The sequence below is a fragment of the Salmo salar genome, chromosome ssa05 (assembly GCF_905237065.1).
Source record: "Salmo salar chromosome ssa05, Ssal_v3.1, whole genome shotgun sequence".
Lineage (NCBI taxonomy): Eukaryota > Metazoa > Chordata > Actinopteri > Salmoniformes > Salmonidae > Salmo > Salmo salar.
Window position 1 is genome coordinate 32,328,470 of NC_059446.1, and position 17,436 is coordinate 32,345,905.

The window sequence follows — 17,436 nt, forward strand, 5'->3', positions numbered from 1 at the left end:
TGAATGACCAGTCTTGAAACCTGACTGATTTGGATCAAGAAGGTCATTCTGAGAGAGATAGCAAGAGAGCTGGCCAAGGACGGCACGCTCAAGAGTTTTTTATTTACCCAGGCCAAAACCTGAATGGCAGTTACTGGTGCCAGTGTCCTGCTGGATTTACTAACTTTAGCAAAAACCAAACTAAGTGTGTAGGTGAGAGTCAAGCACCATTCCACCTGTCGTCCATGATGTACTCCTTTATCATGCACAGGTCTGTACATAGTGTACTGTAGAAGGGTATTGAGATAATGTCTCCATGTTTTTACTTTAGAGCTTAATTGTGACCAGTATGAAACACAGCCTGGACAGGTAAAGCTTTACTTTAGAAATATTACATGTAAAATGGGGTTTTTGGATATAAATATGAACTTGATCGAACAAAAAAATGCATGTATTGTCTAACATGATGTCCTAGGAGTGTCATCTGATGAAGATTGTCAAAGGTTAGTGCTTAATTTTAGCTGTATATCTGGTTTTGTGACGGCTATCAGTGCATGGAAAATGGCTGTGTTTAGCAACAACAACAAAAAAGTGCTGTCCTAAAATAATCTACTATTTTGGTTTCACCGTAAAGCCTTTTTGAAATCGGACAATGTGGTAGGATTAACAAGAGGATTATCTTTAAAATGCCGTATAATACTTTAATTTCTATTTTGAGATTTGTTTGTTTTTGAATTTCGCGCCGTTGTATTTCACTGGTGGTTGTCCAACTAATCCCGTTACCGGCATTTTATGACGAAGGGATCCTCAAGAAGTTAATTGAGAAAAGGGTATTTTTCCTTGATCTTGAAATGTTTTTATGCATTTTCCTCCCAGACTCTACCAGGCTTTGACAGTTTATTGTCTCTGTTGAAAAACAACTGTTTGGTGTTGAACAACTCTACGTTGTCTGGACCTACAAGACCGCTGTCAACTGGAGATGTGCTTTTGACAGTAAGTCACCACACAGAAACACACATGCAAATGCACACACACACGTACAAAACCCTTATGTCTCTCTTCTCTGGTTAATACCACTGATGTTCTTCAACTGGGCCTCCAGTCCAATGGTCACCGTAGTAGCAGTGAAGTGACTAAGTTACTGAGAACGATTGAAATCTCGATCAGACTGATCGTTCCACTGCTGACAGAGAACATGACCAGGATAGAGACCAACCACACAGGTAACACACACACACTGAGCACATATTTACAATGGGGCGGCAGGTAGCCTAGTGGTGAGAACGTTGAACCGGAAGTTTGCTTGATCGAATCCCCGAGCTGACAAGGTAAAAATCTGTCATTCTGCCCCTGAGCAAGGCAGTTAACCCATTGTTCCATGGGCGCCGAAGATGTGGATGTCGATTTAAGGCAGCCGCCCGCACCTCTCTGTTCAGAGGGGTTGGGTTAAATGCGGAAGACACATTTGAATACATTCAGTTGGACAACTGACTAGGTATCCCCATTTACTGACTGATTTCTGGTCTGTGTTGATTTTGTCATTATGTTGAAAAACAGAGGCTGAGATTATGGTGAGGAGAGATCTGACTCCATCTGAAGGACCAGTCAGCCTGACCAATGAGAACACTCAATTTGACACCACCTGGGAGATGGTGGTTGGAGATGACCTGAATTACCCAGGTAGCTGCAGTCCTACAGTACCAATCATCTGCTCCAAATATTATTAAAGGCACACATTGAGATATTGTGAGTTGTACATGTTTTCGTAGCAGGCCTTATGTTTTCGTGTTGTTTTTTGTGCAGGGTTTGCGTTTGTTGTTCTGTTCATCTATAAGAATCTGGATAGTCTGAAGGACAACACTTCTCATCAGAGCCAGCAGCTCATGTCCAGTGCTGCGACAGTGTCCGTTAGCAACTCCAACACAACAAACCTGCCCCAACTGATTAATCTCACCTTCAATCACCTGCAGGTAACACTTGTCTCTACTTAATAGTTTATGACTGTCAGTAAAATATGTTGATATGTTTTTCATTGTCATGTTTTACATTAAGTCACAATTTTTCCTAAATTTACTGAGTCTAAATGGAATTGACCCCAACCCATATACACTGTATCCTAGTCCAGTGATGTTGACCCCACCTGTGTTTATTGGTCGAGTGAGAATGGACCGGGGGTGTGGTCTGGGCGGGGTTGCACCTCAGTGATGTCAAACTCCACCCACACTGTGTGCTCCTGCAGCCATCTCAGCACATTCGCTCTGCTGAAGGGAATCCATCAGAAAAAGGTGATGAGAACACTAACCAGTTTTCCATCGAACCATTTTATGCGAGTAAAGTACATGTCGTTTAAAAAATGTCATGACAGGCCTGATGGAAACAGAAAATGTTTCGGTAAACTTTGTAAATGTCTAGCATATTTTGTTTTCTTGACAAGGTGGGCTCTTTTAAGGTCGGTAAAAATAATTATGCATGAAACGTCAGTGGAAACGCTTTTATGCGCAAATATTGATATAATAACCATCCTATCAAAGTCTACTTCACGATATGACGTGTGTGGACCTCCCACTACGACTTGTCGGGAAAGCATGCCGTTTACTAGGTAACGTAATGGTGAATGTGAAAGGTGATGAGCTTGATGCTGCTTTCCAATATATATTGAGGGTCTTATTCTGGTGACATGATCAACGATGTTTGGCTGAAGTTTGACAAATAAAAATAATCTTGCTCTTTTGTCCATAATAATCTCATCATGTAGGCTATATGTGCACTCTAGCCAAAAGTGCACATACACTTATATGTAAGCAGCGCTGTGGGTTTAAGCGCACGTGCCAATACCGGAGTGGGCACACTTGCTATATAAAGCAATTTTTGTTGTTGTTGCGAAAACCATCATCAGTAGTATTGAAAATGCCATGGAAACCCATTTAACTTGTATTTTTTATTCGGTACATGGACATTTTACCGCAAATTGTATTTTATGTGCACTATGTCATCACGCACAGCCTTTTATCTGTAACAAGTCATTTTGATGGAAACACCTCTCTGGTGGGAAAATGAAAATGTTGTTTTAATGCAGATTTTAGAGTATTCCTATGTAAATCTTTCGCAAATTGGCTGGAAACCTAGCTAGTGTAGCACATCTGAAGGGGGAGAAAACATATTCCAATTTATCTGTGTCAGAGACTTCCTTTGGTTCCTCTGGAAAGGTTAATGTTTTAAAATACTAAATGTAAGTGTTTGATGCATTTGTCACATTATTTAAGGGGAGTTTGATGCTTGTTGAGTGCTTAAGTGCTGATGTTGTTTTGGAGGCTCAGCTGTGTGTTTGACATGTTCATACTGTCTAGTCGGTGTGTGTCTGATGCTTGTTATTCCTCGTTGGCAGGGAAGCGGGCAGCTGTCGTTGGTGATGTGGGGGGGGGTTTTGTGGCACTGACCTGTGTGGTCCTGTCCCTGATCACAACCCTGTGGTGTCGCTTTGCCAGCCGCAAACGCCATAGAAAATAAGACATGGATTTGAACTATTTCTGTTATAAGAAAAGCTTTACTTGGAATCCATTTGTAACAGTGTCTCTTGGCTTGCAAGGACATCCAATTGCCAGAATTTGTATTTATTTAAGTAGTATAAAAATGTACCAAACAAAAACATAAGTACACAACTTTATATTAATAGATATACAATATTCCATGTATAGAAGTCTTATCAGTTCTGGACTGTAATAGATGAGCTCTCATCTCTATGGCAACATACATAAGTCATTTCAGTCTCATAAACATGGTTTGTAATTTGTAGAGATGCGAATAGTGGTATATCCACTCCATGCTGCATTTGACCAGTATTATGCCACTTGGTGGTTGTTGTAACTGAGTTATTTTAAGTGAAAGTAATATTTTTCCTGTTTATTATACAGTGCTTGAAAAGGTATTTTATATTATTTCCTTCATTCTGATTTAAATGTCTAAATATGAGCTGTTTGTTTTGTAAAAAAATAAAGCACTACATCATCCTGAAAGTACAATGAATTTGATCATTGCTCACCCAAAACATAGTTTTTTTTGCCTGTCATTAGGCTAGGCCTAAAACACTGCCCACATGGTGTAAAGACTTCCAAACACCCAAACTGACTTTGACTTTTTTGGGGGGATAGGGGGCAGCATTTGGAATGTTGGATGAAAAGCGTGCCCAAAGTAAACTGCCTGCTACTCAGGCCCAGAAGCTAGGATATGGATATCATTGGTAGATTTGGATAGAAAACACTCCGAAGTTTCCAAAACTGTTAAAATAATGTCTGTGAGTATAACAGAACTGAAATGGCAGGCGAAAACCTGAGGAAAATCCATCCAGGAAGTGCTACTATTTTGAAATGTGTGTTTTTCTATTGAAAGCCTATCCACCATTTAAAGGGATAGGACACAGATTCCGTTCCCTATGGCTTCCACTAGCTGTGAACAGTCTTTAGACATTGTTTCAGGCCTTTATTCTGAAAAATGAGGGAGAATGAGCAGTTTCAATGAGAGGCCAGTGGAAATTCCCCAACCTGTTTGTTGCGCAATCCCGAGAGCGCGCCTTTCGTTGTTTTTCTTTTATATTGACGACACTATTGTCTGGTTGAAATATTATCGATTATTTAGGACTAAAACAACCTGAGGATTGATTATAAACATCGTTTGACATGTTTCTACAAACTTTACGGATACTATTTGGAATTTTCGTCTGCCTCTTGGGACCGCATTTGAGCCATTGGTTTACTGAACAAAACGCGCCAACAAAATGGAGGTTTTTGGATATATAGCGGGACTTTATCGAACAAAACAAACATTTAATGTGTAACATGGAGTCTTGTGAGTGCAACCATCTGAAGATCATCAAAGGTCAGTGATTCATTTTATTGCTATTTCTGACTTTCGTGACTAATCTACTTGGCTGCTAACTGTTTGTAATGTTTTGTGTTGTCGTGTCTTCGGCTATGCCGGATTAAGTGATATGACATGCTATTCTATAAAATCCTTTCTCTGTAAATAATATTACTTGATTGAGCTAATCATGTAAATGTAATTAACTAGAAAGTCGGGGCACCACGGAAGAACGTTTATAGAGCTGTTATCTTCCGAATAAACTCTTAAAGACCTAGTAATCTTTTACATCAATAGCAGTCCACATTAATCGGCACCTTATTTTCAGTCTCATATGAAAGTTGTAAATTCTTGGTTATCTTCACGAACCCTGGCTAACAAGTTGAATCAGCAATACAAAATTGGGTTTAATTATTTATTTACCAAATACCTAAACTAATCACACAGAATTACATATACACAGAATACAAATTATGTCATACAGAAAACGTCCCTGGTGGACGGAACCTGTATGAGGCTTGTTACACAAAGAGAGGGGGTTGGGCTTGAATGAAAGAGCGGGAAGACTGAAGAACAAAGGGAGAAGCTGTGCTATCGTAAATGCAGAATCTTATGCATTCTAAATTACCGCCCATTTGGAAAAGGAAAATGCAATAAATATTTACTCTGAGCTGCGCTTCGGTAGGTTGGTCGTAGATGCTGGCCGTTTTGGCCAACAGAGATCTTCCTGTCCTCGGAAGAATGTCACTGGTGGTAAATTGGATACGTTGTAGTATCTTCGTTGTGTGTTAGACTGGATACGTCGTCCGTCCTTTCCTAGCCCATGTTTACAGCGGCCGCTGCTAACTCAACGGCTAGGAAGTATCACTTCTGTAGTGAATAAGAGTTCAAGGTTCATACCATTCGCAACCAAAGCTCACACTGAGGTTGGCTTAGTTCTGTACTTAAAATGTTAGTCCTTTTAACGCAGAGGCTGCAGACCTCACGTACCCGGGAACAGGCTGGTTACCTTTTCGTCAAAGGCTTATATAGTGGAGAGGGAGAAGGGTGTGTTTCATCGTTTATAACCCATGTCTCTTCACAGGGGTGGGCCACTGATTAAGCAGGGCACTTTCCTTTTGAAAACCCAATTCTCTCATTTGGAAGCTAAAATTACATTTAATCTTCTAACAAACAGTTTCAATATCAAACATTTAAATTGCACAACAATTCCATGTGAATCTGATACCTAGAATGTGTAGACTTTCCCAGGTACAGTTTATGTCGTCCTGTCATCAGTCATAATGTCTCAGATGACAACCGAACTGACATCCATACTCATGAAGTTCCAACGCATATTTCCAACTGGTTCTATTACCGAAATATGGTTCCTTTCCCCCCACTTGTTTGATGTTCCCAGACTCTCTATATTTAACAAAGGCTATTCAAAAGTCCTTCAGTAGGGTCAGAGAGAGGGGAAGGGAGAAAGGTATTTATTCATAAACATTACCCACAGGCCAACGTCATGACAGTGTGCTGAGCGCTGTCCTCAGATAATCGCATGGTTTGCTTTCGCCATAAAGCCTTTTTGAAATCTGACACGGCGGCTGGATTAACAACAAATTAAGCTTTATTTTGATGTATTGCACTTGTGATTTCATGAAAGTTAAATATTTATAGTAATTTAATTTGAATTTGGTGCTCTGCAATTCCACCGGAAGATGTCGAGGTGGGACGCTAGCGTCCCACTAATCCATAAGAAGTTTTATTTAAAGGCCCAGTGCAGTCAAGAACATGATTTCCAGAGTTTTATGTATATTTAAACACTTTGAGGTTGGAATAAGACTGTGAAATTGTGGACATTATGATAATTCCCTTTTAGTGTAAGAGCTGTTTGAAATGTCAGCCTGTTTGGTGGGATGGAGTTTTGGCTTGCTGGTGACATCACCAGGCAGTAAATTAGTTAATAGACCAATAAGAAAGAGTGTTCCAAACCTGGGCTGTATCATAAAAATCCCCCATCCCCCCCAAAATAAGCTTTTTGGTCTTAATTTAAGGTTAGGGTTAGGCATATGGTTAGCCGTATGTTTAAGTTTAGGGTTAGGTTTCAAATCAAATTTTAATTAAGAAGAGACATTTTAGAAATAAGCGGGGTTTATGACTTTGTGGCTGTAGTAACTAGTGACGACAAGTGCACAGAGAGAGATAGCTTTGTCAGGAAGACTTCACGTTTTGTGTCAGCCAGACTAGAGAAATATATGTCTGCCCTGAAACTTACTGTTGATCATCATGAAGGAACATAGTGTGAGTGATATTAATATCGTAAATCTAAAGTCTCCCACCATTTGATCATAGTTGCGTCTTAATTTTCCAACAGGCTGTTTATCACACAAATGCATTTGCCATCATTATCATGACTTTGATATCTCTCATTAGCTCTTGAAACTTCTCTCTTCATTGGTTAATCGACCTACCTTTTGAGCTAACATAAATCTATATAATGTAGCCTTTCAATGTATTAGGATGCTTCGGCAATGGAGGGAGAGTTCGCCAGGAATTCGTCAGGAAAATGATTGATTTCGTGGACAAATAGTCCCACCACCACTTGAAGAAAAACCCAGAAACCCTCTTCATTTGTGTAATCACAAAGACACACTAAATGTTGAGCATTCAAACCCCTTCCCCATCAATGCTGATAGAGCAAGTGAGAATGTGAAAGTTACGGGAAATGCTGCTGCAGTAACTTTTAAAATTTGCATAAAGGTCAGACATCTTCAAAAGAAATCAAGAGCAAGACATTTTGAAAAGGAGAGAAAAAGATAAGTAGCAGTGCTTCAGAGTGAAATATGGATTCTAAATCTACTTTTGGTAAGGCAGCTGGTTTATGTGGCCCTGTTGATAAGAGTCTATACTGTGCATGTTGGTGTTTTAGATCAATGTGTCCTCTTATGTCTGATCTTGGAGACAGACCCTCTACACTAGAGTCTAATTCAGGGATGGAACTCATGGACGTGGCCTACGCAAAACTAGACAAATCAACCTGATGTGAATTGCGATGCAAATGGTCTTCTCATGCTACCCAGTCAGTTCCTCTTTGTTTTCGACTTGCAAGAAAATGCCGATGCAAGTTATGGGGAAATAATTTTACTTCCCTGCGCTAACCACATCCGTGAGGTCTCCAAATTATTCTTTAGAACAAAAACCAAGCTGACATGTGACATTAACTCACCAGCTGTCAGAGATCATGGGAGCCATTCTATTTCTACTGATTGTAGGTCGGTAAATTTTCTGCTTTTTATTTGACCAACACATCATCGAGTCTGTTTAAAAGATATAACATATGCATGTGTGCAGTTCAACCTTTCTTTATGTCTTCATTTAGTGGTACTCATGGACCAAGGAGCAAGAGTTACAAGATGTGCGAACGGCTTTACTCAACCTTATTCCAATCAAGAGTTTCTGAATTGTATTGGTAATGATGGAGAACATGGTTATAATTTCATGTGTAGTATTTTGCTTTAGGAATATGCTTTGATCAGTAATGTTGACCTCTGATAATCTCCAGCAGTAAACAGACCCTGTTTAGGAACATTCAACACTATATACTGTTTATCAGTGGGATAATCTAGTCTTTCTAAATTCACCTCTCATCTCCCTCATGTAGATATAATGAATGCTTAAATGAGAAGAACATCTGTAGGCTATTCAACTTGTATCAACACCGTTGAAAGCTCCTACTGTCAATGCTATTCTGGCTTCAGATCGCTTGGCTTTGAATGATGTGGTGGTCAATACAATCTTATTTAAAGTGTGACTGTGTTAACGTGTGAGGCACAAACCCCTCTCTTTGTCAACAAACAATCTTTAATCATCTTTCAATCTCAACTACTTTTCCCTTCTCCCTTTCTCTATCAGACATAAATGAGTGTGTTGAGAACCAACATATTTGTGGGGAACGGGAAATCTGTGTCAATCAGGTGGGCAGCTACCTGTGCAAGTGTCACACAGGATTCAGTAACTACGGCAACAGACTAGCTCAGTGTGCAGGTGAGAGACACATTTCTTCTTGGGTGATGTTGTGTTGGGTTTTGTCTAAATACTCTAAGGTGGCTACCTTTTGTCTGTCTTCCATGTACTGGCTGACTGTACTGAAGCACCATAACATTCCTTGTCAGGTTTTATTCTGTACATAGTGTGCTGTAGAAGGGTATTGTCACATCCTGACCAGTATAAGGGTTATTTGTTATTGTAGTTTGGTCAGGACGTGGCAGAGGGTATTTTGTTTATGTGGTTCGGGGTGGTGATTTATTTAGTAGGGTGTTGGTTTAGTTAGTTCCGGGTTTTTTGGGCTTATGTTCTAGGTTTGTATTTCTGTGGTCTCTAGTCTTTTGTATTTCTATGTTTCGTTTATTGGGGTTGGACTCTCAATTGGAGGCAGGTGTTTTCTAGTTGCCTCTGATTGAGAGTCCTATATATGGGTATGTGTTTGGTTAAGTGTTTGTGGGAGATTGTTGCTTGTTTTGCCTGTGTGAGCATGACAAGACTGTTTTGTTGTTCGTGAGTTCTTCGTTTTTGGTGTTCTCGTTATTTTAAAATAAATACAAGATGAGCATCCACATTCCTGCTGTGTTTTGGTCCTCTATTCCCGATGACAACCGTTACAGGTATTGAGATAATGTCTCCATGTTTTTACTTTAGAGCTTAATTGTGACCCGTACGAAACACAGCCTGGACAGGTAAAGCTTTACTTTAGAAATATTACATTATTAATTGAGGAATTTTTTTTTTTTTTTTTTCTTGATCTTGAAATGTTTTTATGCATTTTCCTCCCAGACTCTACCAGGCTTTGACAGTTTCTTGTCTCTGTTGAGAAACAACTGTTTGGTGTTGAACAACTCTACGTTGTCTGGACCTACAAGACCGCTGTCAACTGGAGATATGCTTTTGACAGTAAGTCACCACACAGAAACACACATGCAAATGCACACACACACGTACAAAACCCTTATGTCTCTCTTCTCTAGTTACTGGTTAATACCACTGATGTTCTTCAACTGGACCTCCAGTCCAATGGTCACCGTAGTAGCAGTGAAGTGACTAAGTTACTGAGAACGATTGAAATCTCGATCAGACTGATCGCTCCACAGCTGACAGAGAACGTGACCAGGATAGAGACCAACCATACAAGTAACATAAACACACTGAGCACACGCTGACCACATATTTACCATTTACTGACCACCTCGCAGGTACCTTTATTGAACACGATGGGAGACAGAGAGCTGGTTTCAAGCGCAGGGCGCAGCAGGTGTTTATTGGTAAAGGACCACAGGAGGAGGCAGGTAGCTGGGTCCAGGGGCAGGCAGAAGGTCATACACAGGAGGAGGCAGGTAGCTGGGTCCAGGGGCAGGCAGAAGGTCATACACAGGGGGTCCAAAAAGGCAACAGTACAGGCAGGGAAAAGACTTGTAACATCTGGGAGATCAGGCAATAGGTTGATAAGAGGAAATCCGATAGGCTAAAGTACAGGCAGGGAATAGGCGAAAGGCACTGTTAGTTTTTGCCTGCCTCACTATCATACACGGGAGGATTAAATTACAGATGAAAAACAGAGCTCCAAATAGAAGTGTATCACAAAACAAACAATATCTCACAATGATGGGTTGCAAAGAACTGAACTAAATAGTGTGTGATAATGACATAAAGGTGTGTGAACAGGTGATCAGAATTCAGGTGATTGGGATCTGGAGATTGAGCTGCATTCAGGGGATCTACGTGTTAGGGAGTGTGAGTTGGCAGCAGACATTGTGGTCTTCCTGTGGTACTGTAATCTGAACACCATACTGATCATAAACGAAGCACTAACAAGCACATTAGATTATGTCAACTTTAAAATAAAATAAATGCAATATTGTGTTCAGTAATGGTGATTTCTGGTCTGTGTTGATTTTGTCAATATTTTGAAAAACAGCGGTTAAGATTCTGGTGAGGAGAGACAAGAATCTACCTAAAGGACCAGTCAGCCTGACCAATGAGAACACTCAACTTGACACCACCTGGGAGACGGTGATTGGAGATGACCAGAATTACCAAGGTAGTCGCAGTCCTACAGTACCAATCATCTGCTCAAAATATTACTAAAGACATACATTGACGGATTCACTTGGGATATTGTGAGTTGTACATGTTTTCTGTGTGCAGGGTTTGCATTTGTCGTTCTGCTCAGCTATAAGAATCTGGATAGTCTGAAGGACAACACTTCTCATCAGAGCCAGCAGCTCATGTCCAGTGCTGCGACGGTGTCCGTTAGCAACTCCAACACAACAAACCTGCCCCAACTGATTAATCTCACCTTCAATCACCTGCAGGTAACACTTGTCTCTACTTAATAGTTTCTGGCTGTCAGTAAAACATGTTTTTCATTGATATATTTTCCATTAAGTCAAATTCTTTCCTGAAATTACTGAGTCTAAATGGAATTGACCCCAACCCATATACACTGTATCCTAGTCCAGTGATGTTGACCCCACCTGTGTTTATTGGTCGGATGAGAATGGACCGGGGGTGTGGTCTGGGCGGGGTTGCACCTCAGTGATGTCAAACTCCACCCACACTGTGTGCTCCTGCAACCATCTCAGCACATTCGCTCTGCTGAAGGGAATCCATCAGGAAAAGGTAATGAGAACACTAACCAGTTTTCCATCGAACCTTTTTATGCGAGTAAAGTACATGTCGGATGAAAAATGTCATGACAGGCCTGATGGAAACAGAAAATGTTTCGGAAAATTTTAGAAATGTCAAGAAAACAAAATACGCTAGACAAGGTGGGATGTTTTTGTGTCGGTAAAAATAATTATGCAGGAAATGTCGGTGGAAACGCTTTTATGGCCAAATATTGATGTAATAACCATCATATTGAAGTAAACTTGGAGTCAAGCTATGACGTGTGTGTGGTCCTCCCACTACGACTTGTCGGGAAAGCATGCAGTTTATTAGGCAACAGATTAAATATGTTTATGTTGAACTTCACAGGGTGGTGAATGTGCATGGTGATGAGCTTGATGCTTCAGGGCACGTTCCAATACCGGAATGGGCACATTTGCTATAAAGCGCCAAAAAAAAGAATAGTGAGAAATCCCTCAGAGTTGAAAATGCCATGTAAACCCATTTAACTTGTAGTTTTTATTCGGTACATGGACATTTTACCGCAAAGGGTATTTTTATCAGCACTATGTCATCAAGCACAGCCTTTTATCCACAACAAGTCAATTTGATGGAAACACCTCTCTGGTGGGAAAATGTACATATTGTTTTAGTGCAGATTTGAGAGTATTCCCATGTAAATCTGTCACCAATTGGATGGAAACCTACTGCAGCTAGTATAGCACATCTGAAGGGGAGAAAATATATTCCCAGATATGTGTGTCAGAGACTTCCTTTGGATAATCTGAAAATGTTCATGTTCTATAATAGTAAATGTGTTTGATGCATTTCTCACATTATTTAGGGGAGTTTGATGCATGTTGAGTGCTTAAGTGCTGATGTTGTTTTTGGAGGCTCAGCTGTGTGTTTGACATGTTCATACTGTCTAGTCGGTGTGTGTCTGATGCTTGTTATTCCTCGTTGGCAGCTGTCGTTGGTGATGTTGGTGGGTGTTTTTGTGGCACTGACCTGTGTGAGCCTGTCCCTGATCACAACCCTGTGGTGTCGCTTTGTCAGCCGCAAACGCCGTGGAGGAAACCGGCAGCAACAGGATGTACAACTCAATAGAAAATAAGACATGGATTTGAACTATTTGTTTTATAAGAAAAGCTTTACTTGGAATGAATTTGTAACATTGTCTCTTAGCTTGCAATGACATCCAAATGCCAGAATTGTTTTATTTAATTAGGTATTATAAATGTATCAAACAAACAAAAACATAAGTACACAACTTTGTTAATAGATATACAATATCTCATGTATAGAACTCTTATCAGTTCTAGTCTGTAACATATGAGCTCTTATCTATATGTCAAAATACATAAGTCATTTTAGGCTCATGAGTTTGGCCTATAAGTGGTAGCATGAATTTTCCTAGAATAGTGGTATATCCACCCAATGCTGCATTTGTCAAGTATCAAGCCACTTTGTTGTTGTAACTATTTTCTGAGAGCTAACCAAGTGAATAATATTTGGCCCTGTCATTCAATCATCTGCAATATTTTGCTCCAATCTGATTCAAATATCTAAATACATTCGGTCCCTTTCTTCAGCAATAAAGCTACACCATACTGAAAGTACAATGTATTTTACCATTGCTCTCCCAAAACAGTTTTTTTTTGCCTGCCCACATGGTGTAAAGACTTCCAAACTGACTTAAACCAGAAAGTGCCCTAACAAGAGTCAATGAAATACAACAACCCTCCAGACAAAGTGGGCTGTGATCGTTCAAAATCACGATCCCTGTGCCTTCCTGCTAGCTGCCGCTGGTTGATGGCCTTAGTGCTGGTGCGCAGATGCAGTTGTTGCAGCCTCAGCTGCAGGGCTTTGGGGAGCTTGCCTCCTTTGGACGGATCTCCTTCAGCCTCTGCTTGGGGGGGTTTTGTGAGGCGGAAGTCACAGATGGTGGGGTAGTGGTTGTACATCACACGGCAGGTATGTGTGGAAGGGTTATAGCCCTCGGCACTCACCGTGACCTCGTACTCACCCGGGTTCTGCAGGCGCCAGTAGTCCCCGTCAGGTACTACAGTAGGGGCAGGACACAAAATGGCTACTGGTAAGTGGTTGGCTTCTTTGGCCTACTAATTTCATAACATAATCCTATAGTGCCATCTAGGGGCAATTTGACAGCATCATTTTTAGGTTTTCTTGTATCATTTACTGACCAAAAAAATTGCATGTGAGGAGGGAGCCCATCTGATCTAAAATATGTTGGTCTATGCCATCCACGTTGATTATAGCATCCTCAATGCCAGCCTCTGTGTATTTGTCTCCGATTACACCCTTGCGCCCTCTATGGACCTTCAATACAAAGCGGTAATATAGAGTAAGGATAAAGAACACCATCGTGTTGTTTAAACTGCACTAGACACTATTGATGGACGAACCTGCTCCATGTAGACCTGTAAAGACTCTTTGTTGTTCTCCCACTCGATGGGCAGCTCACTGGCATGAGGGAACTTATCACAGGACAGCTCCACTGTTACAGTGGACAGCTCCACAGTTACACACTAACACGAGAGAAGCAGCTGTGGTGATTGCGCTTTATCAGCTCCGTGCACTCTATCCAATCATACACTCTTAGAGAAAAGGGTTCCAAAAGGGTTCTTGCGGTGTCCCCATAGGAGGACCCTTTTTGGTTCCAGGTAGAACGCTTTTAGGTTCCAGGTTGAACACTTTTGGATTCCATGTAGAACCCTCTGTGAAAATGGTTCTACATGGAACCCAAAAGGGTTCTTCTTTCTACCTGGAACCAAAAGGGTTCTACCTAGAACCAAAAAGGGTTGTCGTGTCTGTGACTGTCATTAAATGTGAAGACTGTTATTTTATCAAATCAATTCTCTATGTGTAAATATTATTACGTGATTAAACTAATCATGTAAACTTTTTAACCCTTTCACACGTACCATCACACGGGGTGTGATCGTTCTACAGTGGTCCCTGAAGCGTACGATCACACCCCGTGTGATTAGAACACTCATTTAGAACGGCCAGTTTCGAATGACACAACAATCAGCATTTGAGCTGGCCACACTTTTTTCAGAAACTATTTACACAAACACAGTCCTTACAAAGTTATCTCCAGAATGTGAGCAGTTTATTTTTGGATGCAATGTTCAGATATTCACAGAAGTGTATATATAGCACAACACAATCATCCTAACCGGAAAAATGTTGGCTACATTTGTCCTAGCGCTAACTGAGGAAAGATTGACCCAACACAAGCGGTCATATTTTCTAACTCTCGGCTGACGTAAACTACAATATGAATTAGCTAATAGCAATTACTATGTATAATTAATCACATCACGGGTGAGCTCACCATTGATCAAAATAATTAGGTAAAACACTTTCTAGAAATCGAAAGTTATCCGACGATTAGTTTCAGCGCACAGCCATGCATTTTTTCCTCACAGAAACCGAAGATAAGAGAAGACAAGATGAGTTTGGTCTGTTTGTTTGCATTTTGAAGGGGTGTGTCATCTACCGTCTTTCACATCCCACCATTCATTTCCGGAAGTCCTCAAAAAATGAGTTAACTCTTACTCACCTCATTTTGTTATAACATCTTTGGTCAAACAGACGATTACGTGAAACCCAGAATGCATTGTATGTCAACAAACATGGCTCCATACACATAGCTGGAATTAGCTTAGCTCATCATAATCAGTACAACCTTCAAAACATTATTTTACACACATACTATGCGCCCATTACAATTTATGCAAAAATCGGAACGCATAATTTATCACGAGTAATTGAAAAACGTGAATAAAATACTAAATATATCAATAATACCACACAAAACATTTTATGATAGTGATTTATTGATACAAATGGCACGTGCAGGCAGTCAATCACGGTAACCTCTCACTCCCACTCTGAGCCATTCAGTGTTGTTGTTTATGTAACAATCACATTCTGGAATGGAGAGAACGTTCGAACATCACGTGCATAAAAAACTCACGCTGGGGCGACCGTTAGAGATATTTGGAACGGGTGAAAGGGTTAATTAATTAGGAAGTTGGGGTACCACTGGAAAATGTTTATAGAGTCTCTCTTTCCCTAATTGACTCTTCAGATATTTTCATATTTTATCGATAAGTAATTCTCATTAATGTATTGTACCTCATCAGTTCTCATTACTGAACGTCACAAACCCTTGGATATCTGCATGCACCCTAGCCTAAATGATGAATCAGCGATATACAAATTGGCTTAATTATTTATTTACTAACTAACTAAATAATCACAGAAATACATAATCACACACACAATTAGTTATACAAGGGTTACTACATGATACAAAGACAAAGTCCCCAGCGGACGAAACCGATATGACGGCTTGGTAGACAAAGGAAAGGGGGTGTGGACCGCTCAAGAGCGGGAAACTCATAGCTGATAACGACACTCATAGATATTGCTACTACCTTACATGAACGACCGCTCATTCGAAAATAAATTGCAATTTACATATTTACTGGTGTATGTCTTGCTGTCTCTCTCTGGGGTCACCGGTCCGTCTGCTGGAGAGTCAATCGACAGAAAGTCTCTGGTTGTGTTCATAATGGATACGTCAGGCGTACCCATCGTTGTCGCATAGGATAGATGTTATGGTGGTGTCGGTATTCTTGTCCTAGGCTTTGTACATTTCCAGCTGCAGACTGGTAGTTCGGCGGCCTAGGATTTCTTACTTCTGTAGTGAATTGATAGTCTCAGAATTTAACAATTTCCAGCCGTGTAGCCAATGCTCAACGCTGTATGGTCTTATCCTTTGGTAGAGTTGTAGTGCCTAACCATTTCAACAGGTAGTGTCACCTCCATATTTTCTGGTCTGATGGCCTATAGAATTGTAGCCATTCCAACGTGGGGACTCCGTCCCGGCGTTCTCTGACTTAATGTACATTTTGTAGAAAGTGGTTTTATGCTCTGTGGAAGAAGGGGCGGTTCTATGATGCCTAATGTGATGTTTGGGCTCACGGGGGTGTGGCCACTGACTAGTTAACCTCTTACATCTAGACGTTCCGCTAGCGGAACACCTGCTCCAATATCCAATGATGGGCGTGGCGCGAAATACAAATTCCTCTAAAATCCGAAAACGTCCATTTTTCAAACATATGACTATTTCACAGCATTTTAAAGACAAGACTCTCGTTAATCTAACCACACTGTCCGATTTCAAAAAGGCTTTACAGCGAAAGCAAAACATTAGATTATGTCAGCAGAGTACCCAGCCAGAAATAATCAGACACCCATTTTTCAAGCTAGCATATAATGTCACAAAAACCCAGAAGACAGCTAAATGCAGCACTAACCTTTGATGATCTTCATCAGATGACACACCTAGGACATTATGTTATACAATACATGCATGTTTTGTTCAATCAAGTTCATATTTATATCAAAAAACAGCTTTTTACATTAGCATGTGACGTTCAGAACTAGCATACCACACGCAAACCTCCGGGGAATTTACTAACAATTTACTAAATTATTCACGATAAACGTTCACAAAAAGCATAACAATTATTTTAAGAATTATAGATACAGAACTCCTCTATGCACTCGATATGTCCGATTTTAAAATAGCTTTTTGGTGAAAGCACATTTTGCAATATTCTAAGTACATAGCCCAGCCATCACGGGCTAGCTATTTAGACACCCGGCAAGTTTAGCCTTCACCAAAATCAGATTTACTATTACAAAAGTTTGATTACCTTTTGTTGTCTTCGTCAGAATGCACTCCCAGGACTGCTACTTTAATAACAAATGTTGGTTTGGTCCAAAATAATCCATCGTTATATCCGAATAGCGGCGTTTTGTTCGTGCGTTCCAGAAACTATCCGAAATGGTAAATCAGGGTCGCGCGCATGGCGCATTTCGTGACAAAAAAAATCTAAATATTCCATTACCGTACTTCGA

At 40.4% G+C, this 17,436-nt stretch overlaps 2 protein-coding genes across 3 annotated transcripts; both read left to right on the forward strand.

The window, feature by feature from the left end:
* Window positions 1-74: 74 nt before the first annotated feature.
* LOC123743091 (adhesion G protein-coupled receptor E3-like) lies at window positions 75-3,976 on the forward strand. The gene is made up of 4 exons (XM_045718070.1): window positions 75-1,659; window positions 1,783-1,949; window positions 2,100-2,264; window positions 3,365-3,976. The coding sequence occupies exons 1-4, from the start codon at window positions 1,548-1,550 to the stop codon at window positions 3,413-3,415; spliced, it is 495 nt and encodes a 164-aa protein (XP_045574026.1). The 5' UTR covers window positions 75-1,547; the 3' UTR covers window positions 3,416-3,976.
* A 3,899-nt stretch (window positions 3,977-7,875) lies between these two features.
* On the forward strand, window positions 7,876-13,106 carry LOC106604645 (adhesion G protein-coupled receptor E5). 2 transcript variants are annotated; one of them, XM_014199487.2, is made up of 10 exons: window positions 7,876-8,087; window positions 8,195-8,284; window positions 8,728-8,859; window positions 9,511-9,548; window positions 9,646-9,762; window positions 9,837-9,999; window positions 10,784-10,906; window positions 11,014-11,180; window positions 11,323-11,487; window positions 12,443-13,106. In XM_014199487.2, the coding sequence occupies exons 1-10, from the start codon at window positions 8,057-8,059 to the stop codon at window positions 12,587-12,589; spliced, it is 1,173 nt and encodes a 390-aa protein (XP_014054962.2). In that variant the 5' UTR covers window positions 7,876-8,056; the 3' UTR covers window positions 12,590-13,106. The 2 variants fall into 2 exon arrangements, with proteins under 2 accessions (XP_014054962.2, XP_045574028.1); XM_045718072.1 differs by lacking the exon at window positions 8,195-8,284 and having other exon boundaries at window positions 7,999-8,087.
* Window positions 13,107-17,436: the final 4,330 nt, after the last annotated feature.